General features: G+C 42.7%; 2 protein-coding genes across 2 annotated transcripts in view; one reads left to right on the top strand and one right to left on the bottom strand.

Moving 5' to 3' along the window:
- Positions 1–27,951, top strand: part of iyd (iodotyrosine deiodinase) — a 42,064-nt gene that overhangs the window by 8,945 nt on the left and 5,168 nt on the right. The gene's annotated exons all lie outside the window — the stretch shown is intronic.
- ppp1r14c (protein phosphatase 1, regulatory (inhibitor) subunit 14C) lies at positions 12–27,951 on the bottom strand. Its single transcript, XM_028604768.1, has 4 exons — positions 27,636–27,951; positions 4,707–4,790; positions 4,294–4,326; positions 12–2,526 (listed from the first exon to the last, which is right to left on the bottom strand). The coding sequence occupies exons 1-4, from the start codon at positions 27,867–27,869 to the stop codon at positions 2,452–2,454; spliced, it is 426 nt and encodes a 141-aa protein (XP_028460569.1). The 5' UTR covers positions 27,870–27,951; the 3' UTR covers positions 12–2,451.

Raw genomic sequence — 27,951 nt, 5'->3', positions numbered from 1 at the left:
GTACAGTCCTTCTGCATTTTTATTTTCAGCAAAAACAAACCACACACTACATTACAATTTTAAAAACAAGAATGCTTATTGTGGATATACAGAAAAAAAACTGCAGCTGAAAAACTGAATATTTTAGTCTTAATAATAATAAAGGTATAAAAAGGAAAGTGTTTTATTTTGTGAAATAAAAACGTTTGGGCCAACAAAATGTTCCCCTCAACATGCAACTTTAAAAATACATGCAAACGCAAAGCTTTCTAGTATGGACACTTTCAAAATACTCTCCACATGAAATCCCATAAATTATAAAATATCAGCCTATTGCCCCTGAACTGTTTCTTGACAGAGAAAATCCTATAGAGTACCTCGACTTGAGACCTGGATGTAGTTGCCTATAATGGCTTCCTCTTCAACTTTTCCTTTCAATTCACTGATTTAGAAAACACATGATCTTTTTCATACAAATCAACCATTGCTAGCTGAGTGTGGTGACACCCATCCACCCTAGTCCAGATTGAGGAACGGAAATGCAAAGAGGACGCCACTTTAGACTGTATGCACCCCTTAAATAATACAGACACGTTTCTTTCAGACATATTTCTCTGGCATCAACTGACAGTGAAATTGTGTTTTATACAACCAAAACCTGGGAAAAACATCAAAAACAGCACCATTTTAAAAATGTTCCTGCATTCTCTCCAACGTGACCTTCACGTTGTTTCAACAGAAATAAGTTCTATAAAGTTAGACATGGTAGCTAAGTCCAAAAGTAGTTTTTGCTTGATTATAGGTTCATAATATCTATACTCTTTATTAGTGTTTTTTCTCTGTTCTTAGCATGCAAGACGGGTGCTCTGCAAGTGTTATGTTAAAATCAAACATTGCCCTGCTTTTGTCTTTGGCAGCTGAGGGTATATTATAGGGCAGATTTAGGTCCGCTCTATTCCGGTCGGTACACGATTGACTGCTCGGAAGTGAAACCGGGCCCAACCCCATAACAGAGTCATGATTGTACCAGAGCTTACAGGTTTTAGAATGTGTTGGTGCACATTAACAACAGTATATAACTAAATCCATCTCTCAAACCTGGGATTATGCAAAAAACAACATATTTTCTGCAACCTGGAAAAGTCTTAATCATCTAAAAATTCCCCCGTCTTGGAAGATGTTTCACAAACTTGACAAACAATCTCTGTGGAAATGCTTTATCACACTAATGTCGCTATGACATATGACATTTAAGATGTAATACTCCCAGTTTTGGCACACCTTCCCTTACAGGACCTGACAGGTTTCAGTGTCAAAGTTTCAAGTTGTCCTCAGGTTCTGACTCAACCATATTTGCCTTTTAGGTTGTCAGTAGTTAAGGTTCAGTGCTGAGAAAAAAAGTGAACTGATCCTGAATGTCCTTAAAGGCAACATCAACCACTATTAGAGAGGCAAGTTAGCAGGGTTAAGTGAGCCAGAGTGTAAGAAACAACTGCAATATATGGGCTTTGTGTTTAAACCTAAATGACCAACTGATATGTATACTGATGAAGGAGAGAACACTGCATAACATTATAAGTGAAAGGCTGCCAATCATACAGGTGTTTTACACAAGAACTGCAACACCCATCATGCCTTGCTGTAGTGAAAAGTATTGTAGAACAGTGGGTAAAAAGCAAAAATCTTCATACTATTTTAGCCTAACTTGCTAAAATATCCCTTTTCCTCTTTCCAGAGTTTACACATCACACAAGGACAGAATTTATGTATTAACGCCTTGAGCTTAAAATAAAACTACAGAGCTCCCTTACGTTTGCAAGCACTGACGGAGTAAGAATAAGCAGGGTGACTTTAAAGTAGGAGAAATGAAAACTGTTGAAGACCACATTTCAATCACATGAACAATAAATGGCAACATACAGTACATTTTATTTAAAAGAAGTAACAGCAAAATACCTCAGTAAAAAATGACAAAACCATGAAGCACCGTGTTTACATAGTGCTTCAGCTAATTTCACACCTACTGCAGTACAAACATTTTTTTACCACCTCCGTTTTTGTTGGTGTTTTATGCTATATGCCTGTTGGGATTACAGCATCAGATTGTAACATGGCTCTGAAATGTGGAATAAGGTGGTATTCGTGTTAAAGCACAGTTGCAGTTCTGGCACGTTCCAGGGCATGACGTTTTATTGTGGCTGTAATGCTATTTAACCATGTTGGCTCTGTTTTGCTTACGTACCTTTCAACAGTCAAATATTATAATACACCTTGTTATTCTACGTGATTGTGAAATGAATGACTAGTGCTATATGCATGGAGTTTATGGTGCCTGTTTGCAAGTTGCAGGATAGTTAGTAATGCTCTTATGTTTAGATACGTTTTTCTGTGTGATGACAGTCCAGGTTGAGTGGGTTAAGTAGGTGGAGCTGAGATGAATTTATGGTTGATTGATAGTTGAAATCACAGCCATTATAGGCCCTTCTTAGTTGGCGCACTGAGTTTTCTCATTCCCCTTATCCTGCCCAGCAACTCGCGGACAAAGACCTGCAAGGAAGAGAGGCAAAAAGAGTTAGACAAACAGTTGCACGCACCCATTCACACTAGAGTTGATCATGTTTCTTTCTTTAATGGTTTAAGATGCAACAAAGTTATAAAATCGGATTATAACAGTAAATGCTCCCAGTAAAGAAGAAGACCATAATTTGAATCTTTAGATGTCCACAAGCTATCTTCCGTTTCTATTTGATTTTCTAGACTAAAGCAGGAAAAAGTGTCCTGCTTTTATTTGTGTGATGGCTTAGATGGGATGTGATCGACCGAAGACAGGTCCTGCATAACTGTAGAGAATATACGCAATTGGCAAAGGGTTCATTTTTAAAGAAATAGTTCAACATTTAAGGAAATACACTTCTTAGCTTTCTTGCTGAGAGGTGGACAAGAAGATTGATACCACTCTCATGTCTCTACACTAAATATGAAGCTATAAATATAACTAGAAATGGGTTATCTTAGCTTAGCATAAAGAGTGGAAACACGGTAAAACTGCTAGCCTTGTCCAACAAAGAAAAATTCCATCTACCAGCTTTGGAGGTGCTGGTGGGCAGATTTAGTTACCTCCAGACAAAACCAGACTAGCTGTTTCCCCATGTGTCTATGTTTACGCTAAGCTAAGATAACCAGCTGCTGCTTTTAGCTTCCAATTCAGTGTGCAGTCATGAGAGTGGTATACAAAAAAGTGAATATATGTATTTTCCAAAATGTCAAACTATTGCACTCCTTTAAGAGAAACATTGACGACGCATCAGTTTGTTTTATAGTGTAATACTGGCATCAGTCAGAAGTAATATTAAAGGGATGGGAGGGGGGGTGGAACAGAGCAACATACTCTGAATTATGGTGGTTTTGCCCTTTTAAAATGACAATAAGGAAAAACTAGATTATGAAGAAACTAAGTCAGTAAGGAAGAAGAACAAAGAACCCACATCTTTTAAGCAAGAGGTTGTATAGAGGCCTGACTTAGGTGGAGAAAATGTTGGAATATAATCCCCCTCATTATATCAGGGATGACTCTGCTCATGACCCAATTAATGATGCCTCCCCCTCCTCTCTGTCCCTCTGTCCCTCTCCTTCTTCTCTCTACCCTACACTCTTGTCTGTTGTTCTGTTCTGTGTGTGTGTGTGTGTGTGTGTGTGTGTGTGTGTGTGTGAGACATATTGGCGTCTGTCACCCTCATTGGACACTTCTGTAGCTTTGGATACCAGTGACCTTGTAGGTCTTGTAGGTCACAGTCTGACCTAATGACACACACATACACACATACAAACACACACACTCACAGACGACAGATGGGGAGTCCAGGCTTAACCCCACCTCACCCTAACCCAAACGCTTAACACCTCTATACACATACACACACTCACCTTCACACAATCACCTTCACACACACACACACACACACACACACACACACACACACACACACACTCTCAAATCCCTTAACTATTAAACAAATTTAGTGTGTGTGTACATGCTATTTTGCTAACCGCTTTGTGCGTTCGCAAGAAGTCCTTTCAATCTTTCGTCGTATTTAAGTCAGGATGACAGTAGCAAGAGAAAATGAATGTGAAATGTCACAAGAAATTAATTAAGCACACACATACACATGTGGGGCACGATGCTTCAACATACAGTGCTCTATATACTGCAAATCGAACGGTGCATGTGAGTATTAATAATGTCTATCTACACACAAGCTGCTGGGCCAGTGATATGGAGCGTTTCATGGTATGACAGACAATAAACACACTCACCTCTGTTGGTTTGTAGCAGTCTATTAATGATTCCTGTGTAAAAAGCAAAACAGGGGAAACTGTTTATTCACTAAAGCAAAATGTAAAGTTAATGTACAATTCGGTTTTCCAGTGGTTGGTGATCATGATGTCAGGCTTTGGTATCATTTTGCCAGAATCAAACGAGTGTCTTTGAATGCACTGGCATTAAGAATCATACAGAGAGAAATCCAACAGTAAAAAAGGCAGCAATGCCGATTTCTCCACTGACATACTGTACTCAATAGACCAGCATGCAAAGCAGTCACATGAGAAGTTTGACTACAAAGTGAGGATTTGGCTTCATCTCCTCTAGTAAACATGCTGTCTAGCTATTAAGGTGTATTCAGATGATGTGTAGGCACAGAGACAGACACACAGTCTCAGAAGCATACCTGCAGTTTGCTGGCTCTCTCGTCGTCACTGTTGACCTCCAACAGATCATCTATGTCTATCTCTACCTCTGGCATCTCTTCCTCCTGAAACACAAAAAACACTCTTGGTTAGTGAGCTGCTAAAACAGATTCATGTCACAAAGACAATGCAAGCAAGAGGAGAGGAGAGGAAATCAAATAGGAAAGATGCTGAGGTGCTGACTCATGTTTTTACACCCTTTTTCTTTTTTTAGACTCTAACCCCTCACCAAAGCCAACCCCAAATACACACTTTCTCTCACTTTCAGTTCCTTCATTTCACCTCTTTATTTAAAACACTGTTTCTCCATCTCTGCACTCCAAGCTCCAAACAGCCCAAACATGTATTTGCCTATCAGGAGCAGACATCACATGGAAATGTCATTGTGCTATGCCACGCTGCCGGGGTTGGGCCGTTTAGTGGCTCGGTGGTTACAGGCTGTATTCTGCTCAACACCACTTCAAAGGTCCTGTGTTCCTACGGTTCATTTTATTTCACCACAGGGCTTGTGCAAAAGAGGCACGCAGGGAGGATCAACCCTTTCCTCCTAACTACCATGTAATGTATCTTACAAAGTCTCCCTTCTGGGAATTAAAGCCAAAGAAACCATGTACAAGTGCAGCTTCTTCATCCAAGTGGTTGCCTTTACCAACAGCTGAACTGCTCAGTAACAACATACTGCATGGTTGCAGCTAAATGGACTCTGCTATTTCACCCCAGTATCACTCAGAAATACGTCCGTATTGGATGAATCCGCACCTCACAAGTTATATCCAATGCTAACATTCATTGTCAATGCAGGAAGTAGTGTGCCCTTTATGTAGTGAGGTGGAAAGTGAAGGTGAATGGGCATGTAGCAAATGGGACTTCCATACCATTTGCGTTCCATTGCAGACATGCAATTATGTTTGCCTTTTTATTACCCATAACCATCATCTTTTGCTAACTTTAACCAAGTGTTTTAGTGGCCTTACCTTATAGTTAATTTAATGCCATAACCAATATCAAATATCGAGCAAGAGCAAGCAATTTAAAAATGTAGGCATTGGACTTTGCTATCTGACAACATAACGACCACACTGACAGAAGGCAAGTATTGACATTATGTTGTAAATATCACAGATTCATGTCCCCCAGGTATTGATCCTGATAGCACTATACAAGTGGATGGATCTGAAAATGTTTTCTGTAGGATAACATGTAGTACTAGTATTACTCCAGTAACATGTGGTACTAGTACTATTCCAGTAATTATCAACAACAGACCACACAAAGTGGTGAATAGAGGGGCAACACTTAACAACCTAATTGGAATTAAAACTACCACAGCAATGATAGAAAAGGATAGGAAAATTAGATGTGGATTACTAAATATCAGATCTTTGTCTTCTAAAGCAGTACTCGTAAATGAATTGATATCTGATAATCAAATTGATCTATTCTGTCTTACTGAAACCTGGCTGGGCCATGAAGAATATGTTAGTCTAAATGAAGCCACCCCTCCCAGTCATATTAATACTCAAATTCCTAGAGGCTCAGGCCGAGGAGGGGAGTTGCAGCCATATTTGATTCAAGCCTGTTAATTAACCCTAAACCCAAACTAAATTATAACTCTTTTGAAAGCCTTGTTCTTAATCTTCAACATCCAACACGGAAATCAGTACAGCCAATTATATTTGTTGTTGTCTACCGAGCTCCAGGTCCGTATTCTGAATTTTTATCTGAATTCTCAGAGTTTTTATCATGTGTAGTCCTTAAATCAGACAAAGTACTTATTGTTGGTGATTTTAATATCCATGTGGACGTTGACAGCAATAGCCTTACTACTGCTTTCAACTCATTACTGGATTCAATCGGTTTCAGTCAGAGTGTGCACAAGGCGGCCTTTTCTGTTTTAACCACACCCTCGACCTTGTGCTGGCATATGGTATTGAAATTGAGGATTTAATAATATTTCCGCAGAATCTGGTATTATCAGATCATTTTTAATTACTTTTGAATTCTTGCTACCTGACCATACTAAACCAGATAGCAGCTTCTACACTAGATGCCTATCTGACAGTGCTATAGCTAAATTTAAGGAAAATATTCCTACAGCATTCCAGTCTATGTCGTGCCTTAACATAACAGAGGACCTCTATGTTAACCTCAGTCCCTCTCAAATTGATACATTTGTAGACGGTGCTACGACTTGCCCACGGACGACCTTAGACTCTGTCGCTCCTCTCAAAAAAGAAGACGATAAAGCAAAAGGAAATTAGCTCCTTGGTATAACTCCCAAACTCGCAAATTAAAACAAATCTCACGAAACATCGAAAGTAAGTGGCGCTCCACCAAAGTGGAGGAATCCCGTTTGGAATGGCAAGACAGTCTGAAAACCTATAGGAAGGCCCTAAGAAAGGCCAGATCAGACTATTACTTATCATTAATAGAAGAAAACAAGAACAACCCAAGGTTTCTTTTTCAGCACTGTAGCCAGGCTGACAGATAGCCACAGCTCTACTGAGCCATCTATTCCTCTAGCTCTGAGTAGTGATGACTTCATGAGCTTCTTTAATGATAAAATTATAACAATTAGAGATAAAATTCATCACCTTTTGCCCTTAACTTCTAACAGTTCATCCTTAAATGCAGGACCGCTAGAAAGAACGACGACTCCCGACATATACTTGGACTGCTTTTATCCTATAGACCTTCAACAATTAATGTTAAAGATATCCTCAGCTAAGCCGTCTACCTGTCTCTTAGACCCCATCCCAACGAGGCTACTCAAAGAAGCGTTACCGTGGTAAACACTTCATTATTAGATATGATCAACATGTCCTTACTAACAGGTTATGTACCGCAGTCATTTAAAATTGCTGTGATAAAACCTCTTCTGAAAAAACCCACCCTAGATCCTGAGGTCTTAGCAAACTATAGACCTATATCTAACCTTCCCTTTCTATCCAAGATCCTTGAGAAGGTGGTTGCTAATCAGTTATGTGATTTTCTACATAGCAACAGTCTATTTGATGATTTTCAATCAGGATTTAGAAAGAATCATAGCACAGAGACGGCACTGGTGAAAATTACTAACGACCTTCTAACTGCTGCAGACAAAGGACTTGTCTCCATTCTTGTTCTACTAGATCTTAGTGCTGCATTTGACACTATTGACCATACTATCCTGTTACAGAGAATGGAACACTTAGTTGGCATTAAAGGAATCGCACTAAGCTGGTTTAAGTCCTATTTCTCTGAACGATCCCAGTTTGTTAATGTTAATGATAAACCCTCCAAGCACGCTAAAGTTAGCCATGGCGTTCCTCAAGGCTCAGTGCTTGGACCAATTCTATTTTCCTTATATATGCTTCCTCTAGGTAATATTATTAGGAAACACTCGATTAACTATCACTGTTACGCAGACGATACCCAATTATATCTGTCAATTAAGCCAGATGAAAGTGGTCAGTTAGCAAGACTTCAAACGTGTATTGAGGATATAAAATCCTGGATGACCCACAATTTCCTGATGTTAAACTCAGACAAAACTGAAGTTATTGTGATAGGACCAACGCACCGCCGAACTTCGTTTTGAAAGATATAGTTACTCTGGATGGTATTACCCTGGCCTCCAGCACTGCTGTCAGAAATCTAGGAGTTATTTTTGATCAGGATATATCCTTCAACGCCCACTTAAAACAAACCTCAAGAATAGCCTTTTTCCATCTTCGTAACATTGCCAAAATTAGGAATATCCTGTCTCAAAACGATGCTGAAAAACTAGTCCATGCATTCGTTACTTCTAGACTAGATTACTGCAATTCCTTATTATCAGGTTGCCCAAATAAGTCCATTAAGACTCTCCAACTGATCCAGAATGCTGCAGCACGTGTTCTGACGAGAACTAAGAGAAGAGATCATATTTCTCCTGTATTAGCTTCTCTGCATTGGCTTCCAGTGAAATATAGGATTGAATTTAAAATCCTCCTCCTGACTTACAAAGCTCTAAATGGTCAAGCACCATCATACTTAGAAGAGCTCATAGTACCTTATTGTCCCACTAGAGCACTGCGCTCCCAGAATGCGGGGCTACTTATGGTTCCTAGAGTCTCTGGAAGTAGACTGGGGGCCAGGGCCTTCAGCTATCAGGCTCCAGTATTATGGAACCAGCTCCCAGTCGGGGTTCGAGAGGCAGACACCGTTACCACATTTAAGAGTAAACTGAAAACCCTCCTCTTTGATAAAGCTTATAGTTAGGGACGAGGAGTTGAAGCGTCCACCTAACCCGGCCCACTGCTTCTCCTCGTAGTCATCAGTTTTTCTATACTGTATAATTAATAATCGAGCGAGAGTAGAGGGAGGCAGGCCAGTACAGCCCGATCCGGTTGGGGGGAGTTCTAGCCCGACCAGGCACCTCTCTTTAACCTGCCTCTCTTAAGTTATGCTATTACAATTCTAGACTGCCGGGGAGGCTGTTCCTCCCTAAGACACACTGAGCTGCTCTCTCATCTCTACTTGTTACTTTTGTATGCATCCTGTCCCAGAAATGCTTGTTACTAATCTAGCTCTGGGGAGTTTACTCCCCGGAGTCCTTATGTTCTTCTTCTTAGCAGAGCTATGCTCTGCGATTCTCTGCATTTCCCGGCTGCATCCTGCTGCGTCCTGCTGCATCCGCAGCCTCCACCCGTGCTCTGCAGCGCCACGTTACATCCCGCAACGCCCTGCTGTGATGTTCATACGCACAGAGTAGTCAGGATCCGGTATAGGAGACTGCACTACTCAGTATGACACGATGTGCCCTGCTATGACATGAACTTCCACGATAACCTTCGAAGTCAATGTGACTTCTAATGTGACTGTTATCACCACTGTTCATCACGCCCCCAACCGGCCCGTCAGACACCGCCTACCAAGAGTCTGGGTCTGCTGAGGTTTCTTCCTAAAAGGGAGTTTTTTCTTGCCACTGTCGCAATAGCCACTGCTAATGCTTGCTCTTGAGGGAATTACTGTAATTGTTGGGGTTTTATAGAGAATTTATAGAGTGTGGTCTAGACCTACTCTATCTGTAAAGTGTCTCGAGATAACTTTTGTTATGATTTGATACTATAAATAAAATTGAATTGAATTGAATTGAACTTTGATACTGAACGCATTTTGGGGTTGTGTAGAATCTTCCAATATGGACGCTCTTGTCTTCCTGGCTATTCAGCAGCTCCTTCCATCAGTGCAGTCAGGTTCAAATGAAGAGCCATGTCCAAGCTCAATTTAGTTTATTTTTGCCATTTTATAATCCCACTGAGAATCAACACCCAACTCTTCAGCTATTTAGGGTATTAGGTCTCTTTCAGCTTATTGATTTGGTATTTGGTTGATAATGGCTTTCACTAATCCATGATCATATAAAACCACACTCAGCTGTTTCCAGCAAATACATTCACAGCAGCTGACTGCCACAGTAAATAACTGGCTGATGGTATGCTGGTCATACTGTGTATATATAAAGGTTTTGTTTTGTAGTTTTTCATGCCCTCGATGATCAACAATAGGTTCAATGGTTCAATTCAAGTTGTTACGCATAACCTACACCAAAATAAAGGACTGATCTCATGAAGTTGTGAGCTTAGAATTATAAGGTTCTATCTCCACTTTTGGTCGAAATTGAGTTTTTGACATAATCTGATCCATTCGGTGTTTATTAATGCCTGTGTGGTGTTATTTTTGTAAAAAAAATATTTGGTTAGTTAGTAATAGTAGATCATACTACATAACAGTTTCGCCAGCTGGGATGTAAAAACTTTGATGCTCAATATCTCAGAACTACCTTAAACAGAGATAGAACCTTATAATTCTAAGCTCACGAAGTGGCGTATGTACGACAGGCCAATTCGTATACCATTATTGGCGTGTTATGAAGACGAATACACGCTTTTTAGCGTGTTTATCAAAGCTGTTTGGCCTCCATTGACTTACATTACCTTGCGATTGTGTGTGAATTGACGCCGTAGCGAGTAGTATGAAACGGCTAAAATCCGTGTAGGGAGGACCGTTTGCTCTTTTCCTAAACCCAACCCGAGTGTCACGTTTCCTAAACCCAACCGTAGCTTTATTCTTTTCCTGAAGCCAACCCGTTCTTCTTTTCCTAAACCCAATGCGTGTGACGTTTCCGAAACCCAGCCTCACGATACCACGTGGCCTCGTGATAATACGCCACGTGGCTTTAGAAAGTGGCGTTTGTGTTTACGCTGTGACGTTGCAGACTGCCGTCCGCTGTATACAGCATAGACATACACACGGATAGCTGAAATTGTGTACAGATAACACGACACTTGGCTTTAGGAAAGTGGCATGTACATTTACGCAAAGTCATGATGCCATGCTGCTATTTTAGACTGAACACCCTTGTTCGGCAGCGAAAAAAACTTTAATACAATTTTTGATGCATGGTGGATGATCCCTGGTTCCCTTTTCCCTGGCTAAAACATTTATCAGTTTTAAATTGTGTTTGTGTTTGTGTTTGTGTGTGTGTGTGTGTGTGTGTGTGTGTGTGTGTGTGTGTGTGTGTGTGTGTGTGTGTGTGTGTGTGCTCTCAGAGGACTCATCTATGCTTTTGCCTGGAGCGTGCACTGGTAATTTGATTTTAGCTCTCAGCAATAAAGATGATTGATGTGCACAGAATAGAATTAGCTCACAATTATACCTTTGAATTTACAATACCAAAGACAAGTAAGACCAGTGACAAGAGTGGTACATTATGTACTCTGTGTTTGATACCATGACTACAGATGAATTTCCAACTGGAGTTTTTCACATCAAGCCTTAACTGTGAGGATGAAAATTAAAAACAGCAGGAATGTATATGCTTCTGGTTCAAGCAGTAAACACAGAGAACCTTCCTCAAAAATCCCACATGAAGTGACACTCACACCTTGTGCACATATCTCATTTGAATTTGTTCACACACATTCACACACACACACACACACACACACACACACACACACACACACACACACACACTTGGCATTCATACACAGACGTTTGCACACAATGCTACTCCACCTTAATCGTCATTCCTGAGCCGTTAAGAGGCATTTACACAACCTGCATTTTAAGCATCTCAGTCTCTCTACAGACGAGCGTCCCCTTCGACCTCTTTCTTTGAAATCTCTCTCCGCGTCTTAGCAAGAGGGTCTCGCTCTAAATCCCCCCTCATTAAGGAAACAAAAAAGTAAAGTGGAGAAACGAGGGAATGTTACAGAACATATCAAAGCCCCTCATTTATTAGTAAAGAAGTGTGTGCGTTGTGGAACCAGAGGACTGAGGTTATATGCAAATGTAAAAACACATCAGAGAAGTTGATGTGAAAGAAAATTTGGATCATGAAACAAGGCAGGCCTGCTTGGTTCTTTTGGGGAATGATTGTAAAGATTTACAAAGAATATGTTCACGGCATTTACTCTCTAACTGGGACGTTATGGGACCGATCGGTGGGGATTGTTTTGTACGAAGTACACACGGCGATACGCTGGTAAGAGCAAATTACATTTAACCATGTATCCAGCTAGCTTGTGTGAACAGTTATCTTCAGTTAATATTGTATGTGGTATTTTCTTTTGTGGGGTTCAAATGTTCCACCAAAACAAGTTCCTTCCCGAGACCATTTTGCAGAGCCACCGTCACTGCATCCAGAGCTTAGCGTCACCCAAGATGATTGTCACTTGTGATTGGTTTCAAGAACTGCAAACAACCCACAGCATTTTTTCTCCTATGCCATAATGTATATGTGGTGTGGTAAGACCTTATTCCACAGGGCAGTGGAGATAGGTCTGGCAATGGGAGACTAGGTTGTATGTAAAGACTGTAATTATTATTAATAATCAGCCTAAACAGGCATACATTTAAGGTTTTACGACAACTTCAAACTCTTTCCCCTCAACTCCACTGTTTCTGTAGTAACTTATCTCTGTAACTCGGTATGAGTTAGGAAAATCCCCTACCATTTGGCTTATTAGAAAAACTTATAATGGCCAGGCAACAATATTCTCAATTTAAGCCCCAAAAACGTCGACAGACGAGTTCGAGCAAGTTTTATTCCCTTAGGACAGATGAAACCCATTAGAGATCCAAACTAGAATTTCAAGAACGAATCATTACGGCTGCTCCTTCTTCAAAGGTCAACTTGTTTACACTTGACAGCAGCTACCTTCCAGTTCTGAAATGTGAGCAGAGCACAAAGATCGTGGCCTCGGTCATGAATACCAAAAACAGGATACAAGATGTATACAAAAAAAAAAAAAACAGTGAGTGGAGTACTGCTCACATACTGTGGTCTGCTGAGTTACATAGGCTACAGAGAGAAACTTTAACCTAATAATACAGATTAATCTATCTATAGTAAGTGTGTGTGTGTGTGTGTGTGTGTGTGTGTGTGTGTGTGTGTGTGTGTGAGAGAGAGACTATTACACTTGAAAGCAGGCAGTCCGTCACCCTCTGTCACTGTGATTGGTGATGACTAGGGCATGCATGGCCTGTATGTGTGTAAAGCATGACTGCAGGCAATCGCCAACGACGTACAAATCTACACACACACATACGCACACACACATACATAAGTGTTTGCCACCATTAATCAGAGAAATGCTCACCACAGGGCTTTGTCTCTCTGTGGAGCTTGTGAGAAAAGTACCATACTGTGGCAAATACACTGCATGCAATGACAAGAATGGACACACACACACACACTTAACATGAAGATAAACACTGAACTTGCCACCGTCCTGCTGGTGATTGAGAGCCTGAAATAGTTGAGGTCACACCCACTGCCCCCGGGGAAAATCATTTTCCATCTTGCCAGCAGTGGAGGCGCGACAAAATGACAGCGCACAATGCCAGGAGACATAAAGGGACAGGCAAGATGCATTCACTCACAGGACTACATTCCAAATAGTACCAAAATAAGTCTAAATAAGATCTCATTGTATTCATACAGAACCTCATCCTAAAAATACATGTTTTATGGGATAGATATATAGTGAGTGCCAAAATATTGCAATGGCAACATTATAAACATAGTAAAGGAGTTTTATGTTTGGTAGATTATTTCTCTGTGGTAACAATGCCTTTTGGCAATAACTCTTGGCAAGAATACCACTGGAAAGCCTGTTTAGTTCCCTTACAAATGGTGCCCCATTAGAAAGGAACATGCATTTGTGGGATGAGCAGCAGCGCTGAGTATGTGGATTGCACCCATGAAACATTTGCCAAATCTTCTCTGCCATTGCCAAACAGGTTATTCTGCCATTGACTCATGTGTGTTTAGTAGTATGTATAGTTTACAACGTCTGTATACAGTAGTGTGAAATTAAGAAGCAATATGAATTTTTGTGTATATGTGTTAGAGACAAATAGAAGCACCATTTGTTGCCAATTTGTTTGCATAATGCAGAAGAAAGACATAGCGATGAAAACGGGAAAAGAAAAAGTTAGTGTGTATGCTATGTGTAGACGATAGTGTGTGCAAGAGAGATAACAAGGAGCTAAGTGTTTGTTGTAATGAAGGCAACTTTGAGTAAACTTTGTGTGAGAGCCAGCAAGCCAAAGAGAGCGAGACAGGCCAGCCAGTGTGTTTGTTGTTGTGTTTGTGCAGAGAAAGTGTGTGCATGTGTGTCAGACTTGTTTTCACTGACAGCTAAGCAGCCGGCAGCGTTCTCAGTCTGGTTCAACTGCTATGAACTGAATCAAAGGTAATGTAAGCGGCCCAACCCTGTGACTCAACACAAACTCTTTTCAGACTCTATTCAAAACACTCTCCACGAACAAAGAGTCAAACTCCTTGTGACAGGGAATCACTTCACTCAGGCCAAGTGATTCATGATTATTCCTATTCATAGCCTACTTACGTGAACTAGAGATACCAGTTGTATTGAACTGCAGCTAAAAAACTTCCCAAAGAGAGAATTGCTTAGGTCATTAGTAAGATTATTATGTTTGGCGGGTTCAGTATTTTTTTTTTTTTTAAGTTTTATTTGAAGTATGCCATGCACAAAAGTCCACAAGCTACAGTTAATAATTAGATCATACCTAGTTAATGATTAGATAATCTCTATAAACCGATATCTGCATATGTATGCAGAATCTGTAGGCAACGTGACAAGATTTTGGTATAGGAAGAAATTTGATTTCTGTTTGTAGCCCAAGTAGTATTGACCAATCATGTTTGAGCGGGCTTTGGTTGCATGCAGGTAAACAATCTGCATGGAGAGCAAAAAAGGCAGAACGCATCGGCCAAAATGCAATCTGGGAACCAATCTATCGTCTGATGACGATTGAGCTTCTTAATGGCTTTTTTTTAATCTGCATTCATATGCAGATATCTGTTTATAGAGATTAGTCAAAATGTCGTCTGGACCTGGACTGGTTGCTAATCACTAAAACTATGCTAAAACCGACTGTTATCAATAACTGACGCATGGAAGAGGAAGCCTTGGCCCAGATATCCGCTGGCTACACCCGAAACACCTGAAATCTTGGCAGTAGGCCTAAATTTCTAATTTTGTTAAATAAAAACACATAAAACAATGTAGTCAAACCCACAGCCAGTGTAGTCTATAAGATAACATTGCTATAATAGCTTGCTCAGCAGGCAGCAAACATGCTAGCAGATTAGCTTGCTAGCGGTAGTGCTAGGTTGGCCGTTACATGAAACCTTTTTGCCTCTATGCCTATTTGTCAATCTAGCTAGGTTGAATGTGCAGTGTTGAAGACTGTATTTTAAAGTGAAGAAATATAACTGATTAATCAGTGTGTGTGTGTGTGTGTGTGTGTGTGTGTGTGTGTGTGTGTGTGAGAAAGAGACAGTGTGTTATACACACACACACACACACACACACACACACACACACACACAGTCTGCAAAGTTTTCAAAGTGAATAAATAAAATAACACCCATGCCTTCTTTAATCACAGCTCTGCATGCAAGTGATAAAGATTATAGAGAAACATTAAAAACAGAATTGGCAGAGAAACACAAGTAAGGGGAATTTTAATAGTGAAATATGCTAAAATATCAAAGTCATTAAAAAAAGAAGGGCACAAAAGAAATAAAGAAAAGAAAGCAAATGAGGAAATAATTCCATAAGTCAAACAATGAAATAACAAGATATGAGAGTAACAGAGATGTAAACAAGACGGCAAAAGTGAAAAGAATTGAAGAGAGTTATGTATGAGAGCGAATTAGAAAATATAAGGGGAGCAAATAAGATGCAGGGAGATGGAAAGCGCACAGATAAGTGGGTCACTGTGATGAAGAGGCAGAGGAGGATTGTGCAACAAAGTAAAACCTCACAGCTCAGATTTCTTCCTCTCTCTACACCGCCATGCTGTGTCACATCAAAGGGACAAATTTATCTTAGGAGACCGTGCGAGCTGAGGGAGAGAGAGAGAAACTACTGTACGCCAGAGAATGGAGGGTGAGGACGGGACAAGAGGACAAATGTTTTCATGTCTCACAAAGTATAGCAAAACAACATGTATACTTGGAACACTAACGACAGAAGGTGCAATGTTAGGAAAAAGTGTTTCTATAGCTATTTCCCCCTCCCTTTTCTCCCTCCTCCGTTTTGGACCACCTCCCTCCTCCCCCTCCGGCGATGCAATTTGCAGAAACCATACGGCACGGATGATGTGACTTCACTGGATAAAGTTAGCTGCTGCAGCAAAAGCTCTTTCCCACGCTGATTCAGCTCTACTCTAGAGGACATTGTATATCAGAGAGGGAAACTGGTAGAAAGAGAGGGTTGGGAGGGGGGAATAAATCCTCAAAGGAGAATTCCAGTCAAAAAATACTGTAGCAAGAATTCTGCAGGCTGAATTTTTGGACGCTAATTATGATGTAATTGTCTTAGTCATTCATTCAGTGCTCATTGTGGTGGTTGCTTCTCCACAATAGGGTTTTTAGTAGCCCTGTTGTCGTTTTCCTCAGGCCAGCTAGGCATTGGTGTCCAACCATGTCCTCATCTTGTACTCCTCATTCATTCATTCATTCATCCTATTATTATCTGGGGAGAAAGCCACAAACTTAAAAAGTGGTTAACAGCAGTCCCACTGTAGATACCTATGGCGTAGTTTTTATTTAAAGTTACAGTAAGAGTCGGATTGTGTTATACGTGATAAGACCATATTGTGCTTTAATTATATTCCCCACAGTAACCGTCTTTACATTCTTTTTACTTACTGATACAGAGTGATGATTAGCTATGCCTCTAAGGTGCCAGTATGCTTCCTCAGAAGCATTTGTCGGATGGTCGAATAACTTCGGGAAACCCCAACACCTTTCCAATGTCGGATTGTGGGGGGCTGTGTCTGTCCATTTGTTGTTACACAACTATATCTGCCATTTTTCATGTAAACACCCGAGTACAACACTATGAATGCCTACCAGGTCAGTCTGAAAATGTGCACCGTTGTCCCCATATTTAAACAATATCGAACAATATCATGTACTTTAAAGCTAGAAAGACAACATTATCTGCAAACAGCAGAGATGCCACGACACTGTCACTAAACTGAGGACTCGCCCAGACATCAGAAGCAGCTTGATGTGCATAAACAGTAGATTTGACAACAGGCCTCATTATTGGCATCTCACATTCACCTCAAACAATTCTTTCTTAAAGCTTTGTGTAGCCACTGCTGAGGTGCACATGCTGTCTTGTGCTATAACTGTACAAGGTCAAAAACCATGCAATCATCTCATCCTCCTTTGGTCAAAATCCTGATTTAAAGCTCAGACCAAGTATTGTTGTGGATTCAACCATGAAACTGTCAGCATCTGTCTTGTGACTCCCATTTCACAGTTTTGTGATTTCGGGGGCACACGATTCATTTTACTGTGTTTACCAGGCACAGTTTCTCCCTGAGGCTAATGTATTGACAGTTGGGGCCCATTTGGACCTTTGCTCTCAGTGCAAAGCAAAGCTTCCAGCCAAACTGGACTTAAAACGTCAATAGCACCAGGGTCATATGCTGTCATCCAGTCAAATTAATGGATTTATTAAATTCCGGAGGCAATTAGAAACCCCTTTGTTGTGAGGACAGAGTGTAAGCGATAAACCAACTTAAACTTACCAAGAACAATTTTGGTATGTTCTTTTTTTTTACACATTTAAAGGAGAATTCCGGTCGATTTCAACCCGTAGCTCTGTTGTTTGTAAATCAGGAGTACTGTCAGTAGCGAGAAAAACGAAAACAAACGTCTTACACCGAGTTATCCTCCTGCTAAATTTTGCACCCAACAGTCTTAAACAAGGCTTAAACAGGGCAAGTTTTAAACGTGTTTTTAGCCTCTAAACATGTTCGAAATGCCATTACTTGTGCTTAGCCATGTGCAGTTATTCCTTACCAGGGAACACAGCAAATTTGACAGCAGTAGATGTGACAGAAAGGCATAAAAGTTGTGTTAATCCTCACCTCTGTTTATGTACTGCCGATCTCATACAATCCAATAATCCAAAAAAAACGATTTGCCGAGGTCCTGTCCATAGTAATGAGCATGTATCAACAGGCTGCACAAGCACTAGTAATGGCATTTCGAACATGTTTAGAGGCTAAAAACACGTTTAAAACTTGCCCTGTTTAAGACTAAAGGGGGCAAAATCTAGCAGGAGGATAACTCGGTGTAGGCGGCACCGTTTGTTTTCGTTTTTCTCGCTACTGACCGTACTCCTGATTTACAAACAACAGAGCTACGGGTTGAAATCGACTGGAATTCTCCTTTAATAGATAAGAGTGCTTCCTTAGTGATTGGATCCATCGTTGCCAAATGTGCACAGTCATTCACATACAAACGTAGACCTACAAAGAAAACTACACACCCACATGAAAGCATCCCACCAACTTTGAAAGTCAAAACAATAATCTTCCTTCTCTCTGTCTTCCCCTCGGTCTCATTCTCAGACACGCGTGAATGACGACAGTGTTTTTGCATCTTCTTTCACAGTGCCAACCACAGAGAGTGAGTCAGTGTTTGTACACAGCCAGTTTATAAATTGTGTCGGCCTGCCGACAATGAAACCAGTGATTAACTGGATCATCTTGGGATGGGGGGGAGGGGATGTCATAGGAAGACAAGAAAGTCAGTGTGTGAGTGTGAAAATTCAACATTTCTTACCTTTCACGGTCTCAGCAGCTTTCCATTTTTGCATTTCCACAGCATGTCACTCGATTATGTTCGCCAATTGCACATGCCATTTTAAGATTTTGATTTTATTTCCGTACCACTATGTCTTGGGACTTGATGGCTATATTTGCAAGACCTATAATTCAAGTAAATAATCTGCAGACAGGTTGTTCTTTTATTTTTCACCCTATCCATCTTTATTTTCTTTTCCATGCAGCAGACAGACTGATATGCCTCTGTGGAGTTTGTAGAAACGTCTAAAAACCACCATGACAGCCTTGTAGTATCACAGTTAAAGCCATAAACACAGCGTACAGGGTGAAGATGAAATCATTTTTAATTTCAATACATTTTGGGGTAATGATATATTTCAGCACCGTGTTCTGTGTTGGCATCATTCTTGGCGAGGTTATCACACTATCGTTATAGCAAATAAACCTTTTTGTATACTTGGAAAGCATATAAACTATATACTATATTCTAACTATATATATGGCTAATCTCCATATATGGGAAAGCCACAGGGATGACAGCAGAACAAAAGGGAGAGAAGAGGGAAGAGGATAAGAAAACAGGTGGGTGGGTGTCCCGGTGGGTTGGAAGTTGAGACGAGAGAGAGGAGGGAAAGGGTAGGGAATAACTGCAGGACGAAGCATGCAGAGAGATGACAAAAAGGGGAACAAACACATTGTAACCTTTGCACTCTGTTTTGCTTTTGAGATAGACATTTGACGCCTTTCTGCTGTTTATAACCATTTCAACAGCGGTGGGCTCTCCGCTCGCTAAAAGGCCATATTGTCAACACCTCTGATTTGTTTAGCAGCAGATGCATGTGTCTGCAGGTGCTGCATGAAATGTGTCAATGCGTGCTCCTCGGACACAGATGCTAAGTGAGTATCTATTTTTGTCCGTGTAATTTAAATGGCAGAGAGATACAAAAACCCTATGAAACAACGTAGAAGAGGTGAAGTTACCCTGCCCGGAGGAAGCCCGGGGCCCCCGTCTGGAGCCAGGCCCAGATGGCGGGCTCGTCAGCAAGCGCCTGGTGGCCGGGTTTGCCACGGAGCCGGTCGGGGACAGCCCGAAGAAGCAACGTGGCAACTCCCTCTCCATCACATGGGCCCACCACCTGTGGGAGGAACCGCTGGGGTTGGGTGCGCTGCCACACGGGTGACAGTGAAGGTCAGGGGCCTCGACGGACCAGATCCGGGCAGCAGACGCTGGCTCTGGGGACGTGGAATGTCACCTCTCTGTGGGGGAAGGAGCCGGAGCTTGTGCGGGAGGTGGAGCGCTACCGGTTGGATCTGGTGGGGCTTACCTCTACGCACAATCTCGGTTCTGGAACCATACTCCTGGATAGGGGTTGGACTCTTTTCTTCTCCGGAGTTTCTCAGGGTGTGAGGCGACGGGCGGGAGTGGGGATAATCACAAGCCCCCGGCTGAGCGCCGCTATGTTGGAGTTTACCCCGGTGGACGAGAGGGTCGCCTCCCTACCCCTGCGGGTTGTGGGGGGGAAAACTTTGACTGTTGTTTGTGCATATGCACCAAACAAGGGGGGCCCGAAGGGCTGCAGCCTCTGCCGTGAAAGAGGCAAAGCAGCGGGTGTGGGAGAAGTTTGGAGAAGACATGGAGAAGGACTTTCGGTCGGCACCAAGGTGCTTCTGGAAAACTGTTCGCCACCTCAGGAGTGGGATGCGGGGAACCATCCAAGCTGTGTACAGTAAGGATGGGACGCTGTTGACCTCTACTGAGGAGGTAATAGGGCGGTGGAAGGAGCACTTTGAGGAACTCCTAAATCCGACTAATACGCCCTCAATGGTAGAGGCAGAGCTGGAGGATGATGGGGGATTGTCGTCAATTTCCCTGGTGGAAGTTGCTGAGGTAGTTAAACAACTCCACAGTGGCAAAGCCCCAGGGATTGATGAGATCCGTCCAGAAATGCTCAAGGCTCTGGGTGAGGAGGGGTTGTCTTGGTTGACACGCCTCTTCAACATTGCGTGGAAGTCTGGGACGGTGCCTAAGGAGTGGCAGACCGGGGTGGTGGTTCCCCTTTTCAAAAAGGGGGACCAGAGGGTGTGTGCCAATCACAGGGGTATCACACTTCTCAGCCTCCCCGGTAAAGTCTACTCCAAGGTGCTGGAAAGGAGGGTTCGGTCGATAGTCGAACCTCGGGTTGAGGAGGAACAATGCGGATTCCGTCCTGGTCGTGGAACAACGGACCAGATCTTTACTCTCGCAAGGATCCTGGAGGGAGCCTGGGAGTATGCCCAACCAGTGTACATGTGTTTTGTGGATCTGGAGAAGGCGTATGACCGGGTCCCCCGGGAGATACTGTGGGAGGTGCTGCGGGAGTATGGGGTGAGGGGGTCCTTTCTCAGGGCCGTCCAATCTCTGTACGACCAAAGTGAGAGCTGTGTCCGGGTTCTCGGCAGTAAGTCGGACTCGTTTCAGGTGAGGGTTGGCCTCCGCCAGGGCTGCGCTTTGTCACCAATCCTGTTTGTAGTATTTATGGACAGGATATTGAGGCGTAGTCGGGGGGGAGAGGGGTTGCAGTTCGGTGGGTTGGGGATCTCATCACTGCTTTTTGCAGATGATGTGGTCCTGATGGCATCATCGGCCTGTGACCTTCAGCACTCACTGGATCGGTTTGCAGCCGAGTGTGAAGCGGTTGGGATGAGGATCAGCACCTCTAAATCGGAGGCCATGGTTCTCAGCAGGAAACCGTTGGAGTGCCTTCTTCAGGTAGGGAATGTGTCCTTACCCCAAGTGAAGGAGTTTAAGTACCTTGGTGTCTTGTTCGCGAGTGAGGGGACAATGGAGCAGGAGATTGGTCGGAGAATCTGGGCAGCGGGTGCGGTATTACATTCAATTTATCGCACCGTTGTGACGAAAAGAGAGCTGAGCTCAATCTACCGGTCAGTTTTCGTTCCTTCCCTCACCTATGGTCATGAAGGCTGGGTCATGACCGAAAGAACGAGATCCAGGGTGCAAGCGGCCGAAATGGGTTTCCTCAGGAGGGTGGCTGGCGTCTCCCTTAGAGATAGGGTGAGAAGCTCAGTCATCCGTGAGGAGCTCGGAGTAGAGCCGCTGCTCCGAGCGTCGAAAGGAGCCAGTTGAGGTGGTTGGGGCATCTGGTAAGGATGCCCCCTGGGCGCCTCCCTAGGGAGGTGTTTCAGGAACGTCCAGCTGGGAGGAGGCCTCGGGGAAGACCCAGGACTAGGTGGAGGGATTATATCTCCAACCTGGCCTGGGAACGCCTTGGGATCCCCTAGTCGGAGCTGGTTAATGTGGCTCGGGAAAGGGAAGTTTGGGGTCCCCTGCTGGAGCTGCTACCCCCGCGACCCGATACCGGATAAGCGGACTAAGAAGATGGATGGAGAGAGATACATGTCTTCCCTGCCAAGCACAGATAACAAACACAAGAATGACCTTCCCCACCAGATCCATAAACACATCAGGGTCACCCATTAAAACAAACATCCAATTGATTAAGTCTCCCACTGGGGGTGGATCTGTCAGCCCAGATGTATTTAAATGAATGGTGGCCATTCCATATCCAAGTTTTAAGGTGTGCATGTATGTTTCTTCCTCTTTTTCAGTTTAATTCCCACACTTCCTCAATGCTCTTTCCCCTCGCTCGCTTTTTCTTTTGTCTTCGGCTGATTATAAATGGACTCTGAGCTGTAATGAGCTAATCAAGCTTAGCCCACTTCCTGTCATCAGTCAGAATGAGATGGGTTCAATTGATCACTGAATTCACCTCTGACAGTTGTACATTTAAATGGGCTAATAAAGGGGGAAATAATGAGGACACCCCTTATATACCTGCAGCATAGGGCTGGGCGATAGGGCAAAAATCAAATATCACTGTATTTTTGACCAAATACCTCGATATCGATACCGCAACGATATTGTAGTGTTGACTATTGGTGCGTTCACAAAATATTTACACAATGAGATTTTTGATAAATAATCATCAGTAATGTGGATATATAATGAAACAATGAAGTGGGTAAAGGCAAATAATAGAACAGTTACAACAGTCTGGTAAGTTCAGAAAATGACAAAACTTTACTGTAATGCAGCCTTTAAAACCAGGAAAAGACAACACTTATGCCATATTACGATATTACAATATCCAAAATATAAGACAATATTTAGTCACATATCACAATATCGATATAATATCAATATATTGCCCAGCTCTACTGCAGCATAACAGTATCCTAGATCATACAATATTATCTGCTTACAGATGTACTGTATGTCTAAAGTATGTGTACATATATAGTATATCCAGTATAACTTTAATGGTAACACAATGCCTTTGTGTGTCAATATTTTGTGTGTGTATCCCCAGTGTGCTATTCTTAAACCTATTGAACGTTGCTAATGACTTGGCTTGAATTGCACCTCCACCTCTGCTGCCCAATGAGGTTCACATGATATACGGCCGTCCTCCTTCCCAGCAAGAAAACCATGAAAGACGAGCAAAGGGGAATGTTATTGACAAGGGCAAAGGAAAAGCAGGGGGAGGAGAGGGGATAATGATGCACACAGAAAAAGATGAAGATGGGGGGTTTTCTACCTACAGTAGAAGTCAGTGTTGATGTCAGGAACAAAACCCACATTCCTCTGTCCATGGCATGCGCAAACACACACACACACACACACACAAACTCTGCCTTGAGACAGCCCTCCTACACAAAACAGTATGGAAATTAATCAACCCCCCATAATGTGGGAATGATCTAGAGAGAAAGAGGGCAGCAGACCTAAGAGTTAGTATTATCCACAAGAAGATGCTCCATCTTTTAGTTCCTCTTGCTCTATTTGGTCCAAATATGCATGTGTGTGTGTGTGTGTGTGTGTGTGTGTTACATTTGGGTTCAAGGGCTCATGCTCATCCATTCATGGAAAAGTAACTGCTCACCACCCCATATCTGCCAAAGAGAAGCAGAATATCATCAACCCAAAAAAGCATGTAGCGCCTCAATTACACACATCCATACAAAGCCAGAGACAGACACAAACACACACAAGGCCCGAGGGGCAGAGTGCTGTATGTCGGCAGTGTCTGCGCTCGCACACATGAATAAGCTTCATTGAGTGGGGTTCTATTGACGCAGAGCCATGAAAAAGTAGGGCATTACAGAATCTCTCTCTCCCCTCATTCTGCAGCATGCACCCCAACAAAACACACATGAAACTGCAGAGTCAGATTTACCACTCTATCAATCTCTGTCGCTCTGTTAGACTCTCTCACACACACCAAGTAAAGACCAACGTCTGTTTCTCAACAACTTCCATCGATTGTATGGAGGTTTTTATTATAGCTTTCTTGCAAAGACTTACTGTAGATGAGAAGATTGATACCACTCTTATGTCTGTATGCTGAACAGAGGTGTCAATTCCAGGTCCAGAAAGTAAAAGTCCTGCCATGTGTTTATTCCACCAATGAACTCAGCCAGCTGATTTCACTACTAATTAGTGAAATCAGCTGCTAATTAGTGAAATCAGCTGGCTGAGTTCATTGGTGGAATAAACACATGGCAGGACTTATACTTTCTGGACCTGGAAATGACACCTCTGATGCTGAATATGAAGCTACATCTGGGAGACGGTTAGCTTAGCTTAGCATAAAGACTGGAAACAGCTGGCACTGCACCTAATGTTCCGTAAACCCCCTCCCAAAAAATTGTTTCTTTACACTTTGGTTTTGGTACAAATTAAACAAAAAGATATACTGTGTTAATTAGTTACCTTTGGACACAGCCAGGCTCCCCTGTTTCCAGGCTTTAAGCTAAGCTAAGCTAATTGACTACTAACTTTAGCTTCATATTTAGCATACAAAAATGAGAGGTGTATCAATCTTCTCAGCCCTCGGCAAGAGATGAGCGTATCGGACTTGCAGGTATTGTATTGAGGTATTGTTTGAGGATACTTTAGGTCTTTGCTTGTCCTTTCAACCCACGACCTGAGACATGTCTTGGACAGGACAAATTGGTAACGGAGATTCTCACGCAGCTTTTATTGAGAACAAAATCCAATTTGAGTTGAACCTCTTCTGCACTCCATTACCTTCAGCATCATCACAGGGCCTCCACCCCCACACAAACACGCTGTGATGCTCTGTAGTATCAGGTTTTCTTATGAAACTGATACAGAGGCTGACCTTTAAGCCAGACCAGCACCGCCAAATCAGCAGTCTCTCCCTCTATCTAACACACACACACACACCGCACAACAAACACACGCCTTGTCTATCTTAGGTCTGAACATGGAGGTGTTAACAGGCATGAAGGGAGTGTGACTTCCTGTTTACACTCATGTGATCATCATCATCAGTAAAGCAGTAAAGTCCACCTGCTTAAACACTGCCGTCATGTATCTATTCATGGATGAACAGATGAAAGTAAGCCTTAACAATGCACCATGGTGACAACGTGTCAAAATAATGATGTACTGGTTTTATTACCTACTGTCCTCTGAAATGCAGCCAGCTTGTATGTGTTTCTACCACCAGTCAACACTGTGCTTATTGCAGCAACCAGCATGATTTCAGACCGGGGGATTATCATATTATCCCATTTGCTGTGTGAAAGATATAATATGAGGAGGTGTCATGCTGCTGGGAATATCTCCTGAAATCTGGATTGAAGTCAGGGAAAAAAGGGACGTCTGCAGACAACAGAGTGGAGTCTTTTTCAACAGTAATGCTACAATAGTGGAATAAAAGATTGATTTCTGTCCAGCAATGGCGATAGAGACTTACTGCAACACTCTAGCAAGACAGCGCATTTTTGACTAATTAGCTATATGCATTTGCATTAAACAAAAACCAGGCTAACATCCATTGGATCCAAATATTGCACGACCGAGATATGACTCTAGATGCATGCTGGGCCGTTGCACTCCAGCCCTCATCACAAAATCAAATAGATCAGTCGATCCACGTGGGGAGGCATCATACGACTTGTAGATCAAGTGCACCTGCTGATGGCAGACTGACACGCAGCCAAGAGCTCAGCCGGCTTTGAAATGTAAACCAGTCCACACTCAGATGGGCTATGCAGCTCTTTTCAACTTAAGTGAGAACCACAGCAGCAGGACTAGAAAGAGAGGAGGAAGCTTGGAAACAAGACGACGGCTGTAAAAACAGCAGCTTAGGTTTATAGATGACGATTCGCTTTCGGTGATGGTAGATGGAAGCAGTTTTGGAGCTGCAGGAAATTGTAATTGCTTTGCACACATGCAGACAGTCTATTTGCATTGAGTATGAGGAAGAGATATTTGCAGTGCAATGCTCTATCAGCAGACAAACTACTGGAACAGACAATAATGTTGACGTTCAATGTCCTGCTGTGATTAGTGCAGGTTTCCCTTCTGCACATGCACGCACACTGTAATCAATCTTAGTTACCGTAAGAGATGCAGCATATCACATAAATGAACATCCGCATGCACATCAATGTGTCCCCCCCACACACACACACACAGCTTTATATTTAAATAAAATGCATCCCCATAGTGTAGTTTGACAGGTTCATGTGTGCAGGCATGTGTGGATGCACGGACACACCGCCTGTTTCATCTCTCATTGGCTGAGTCTGTGTGCCTGTGGTGTGCATGTGTGCTGCATATGTGTGCGCTTGTGCAGACCCTCTGTTGCGAGGAAGGGGGTCAGAGCCAGAGGAGGTGATTGGCTGGTGATGAGAGTCACAGCATCAGCACATCCTTAACCCACTGCCCTTCTTTCCTCTTCTCCAGTCCACCCCATCCCCCAGCAGCATACTATAGGGCACACTGATACATGCACTTACACATCACCCATAGAATCTTTCTCTTTCTGCACCCCCCCACACACACACACACACACACACACTCACTTGCCACTTGTGAACGTGAGAGTAAAGAATAATGGGACTGTCAGTATCGTCTGGCGACAGATCATCCCTCGAAAGGTGAAGAGTGTTTAAAGGGTCAGAAATCTGCCTCAGAAACGACTGAGGAATTAATTCCAACGCACAGAACGTTGCTTCAAATGGAAACTAAAAGACTATCATGGCCTCTTAACAGGCCTTTTGCTCTCGAGGAGTACCCAATTTAGAAAAACAATACGAAAATGGACACAATCCAAAAAAAGACCAAGGCGACCGGTGCGTAAAAGGCGCAAACGTGCGGTTTCTCTCATCTTTCTCATTCTCGGTTTAGGTAAACCAGCTATCTCTCTCTCTCTCTCTCTCTCTCTCTCTCTCTCTCTCTCTCTCTCAACGACAGAAAGGATAAGACAATATATTGTGTCAAAGTCAGAGTGTAAAGACCAACAACATAAAAACCAAACAGCTTTTGTGTCGCTCAGACAAGCCTGCTATTCTCGCCTCAGCCATAATCCAGCAGGTATCAGTGTTGCAGAGGACAAAGAGACACCGTTAAACTCACAGACACTGACTGTTTAATGAAGGATGTTAGGGTTCGCTTTAAATATGGGTGCCTTATTCTGACGCCTTTGCAAAGGATCTGAGCATCGAAAATCTCATGAGATGAACTGCAGTTCTATCTGATCCAGATAATGCAACTATCAACGCAGACATGAAGTGAAAACTCGGTCAAATTAAGCGAGTCTACATTTGACATATAGCCTACGGTTGAGTTTAACCCATAAACCCATCAAATTGATAAAGCAGGTATTCGGGACCATTTCCACTGTGTGCCATTCTGTGTGATTTAAGATGTATGCCCCACTCACCTCACAGTCATACAACTCGCTGAGCTGCTCGATGATCCACTCCTCCAGGACGAGTCTTTTCCGCAGCTCTTTCCTGTCGTACTTGACCGTCACTTTGCCCTGTTTCTTCTGGACCGGGTCGTCCCCGGTGATGGGGCCGGACCCAACGCAACCAACTCCGGGCGCACCTTGGAAGAAGACGCGGCTGCCGGCGGTGGGCAGCGGGGCGCTAGTCTCTGTGCTGGCGGCCGACATTGCGGGATGCGAGGGCTTATGATTTAAGAAGTGTGTGAAAGAGTGGGGTACTGCTGTGCTGAGTGAGACTGCGAGCTGCACA

Source organism: Perca flavescens, chromosome 18, assembly GCF_004354835.1.
Source record: "Perca flavescens isolate YP-PL-M2 chromosome 18, PFLA_1.0, whole genome shotgun sequence".
In the NCBI taxonomy this organism is placed as follows: Eukaryota; Metazoa; Chordata; class Actinopteri; order Perciformes; family Percidae; genus Perca; species Perca flavescens.
This window is presented reverse-complemented; position numbering and strand designations above follow the sequence as displayed.

What these genes read in the sequence shown, in the direction of transcription:
- ppp1r14c (XM_028604768.1), bottom strand. Translation starts at nt 27,869, where the DNA reads ATGTCGGCCGCCAGCACAGAGACTAGCGCCCCGCTGCCCACCGCCGGC. An exon ending in GCGAGTTGTATGACTGTGAG is followed by an intron (nt 4,791 to 27,635) that starts GTGAGTGGGGCA and finishes TTTGTGTTTCAG; the next exon opens with GAGGAAGAGATGCCAGAGGT. An exon ending in AGAGAGCCAGCAAACTGCAG is followed by an intron (nt 4,327 to 4,706) that starts GTATGCTTCTGA and finishes CTTTTTACACAG; the next exon opens with GAATCATTAATAGACTGCTA.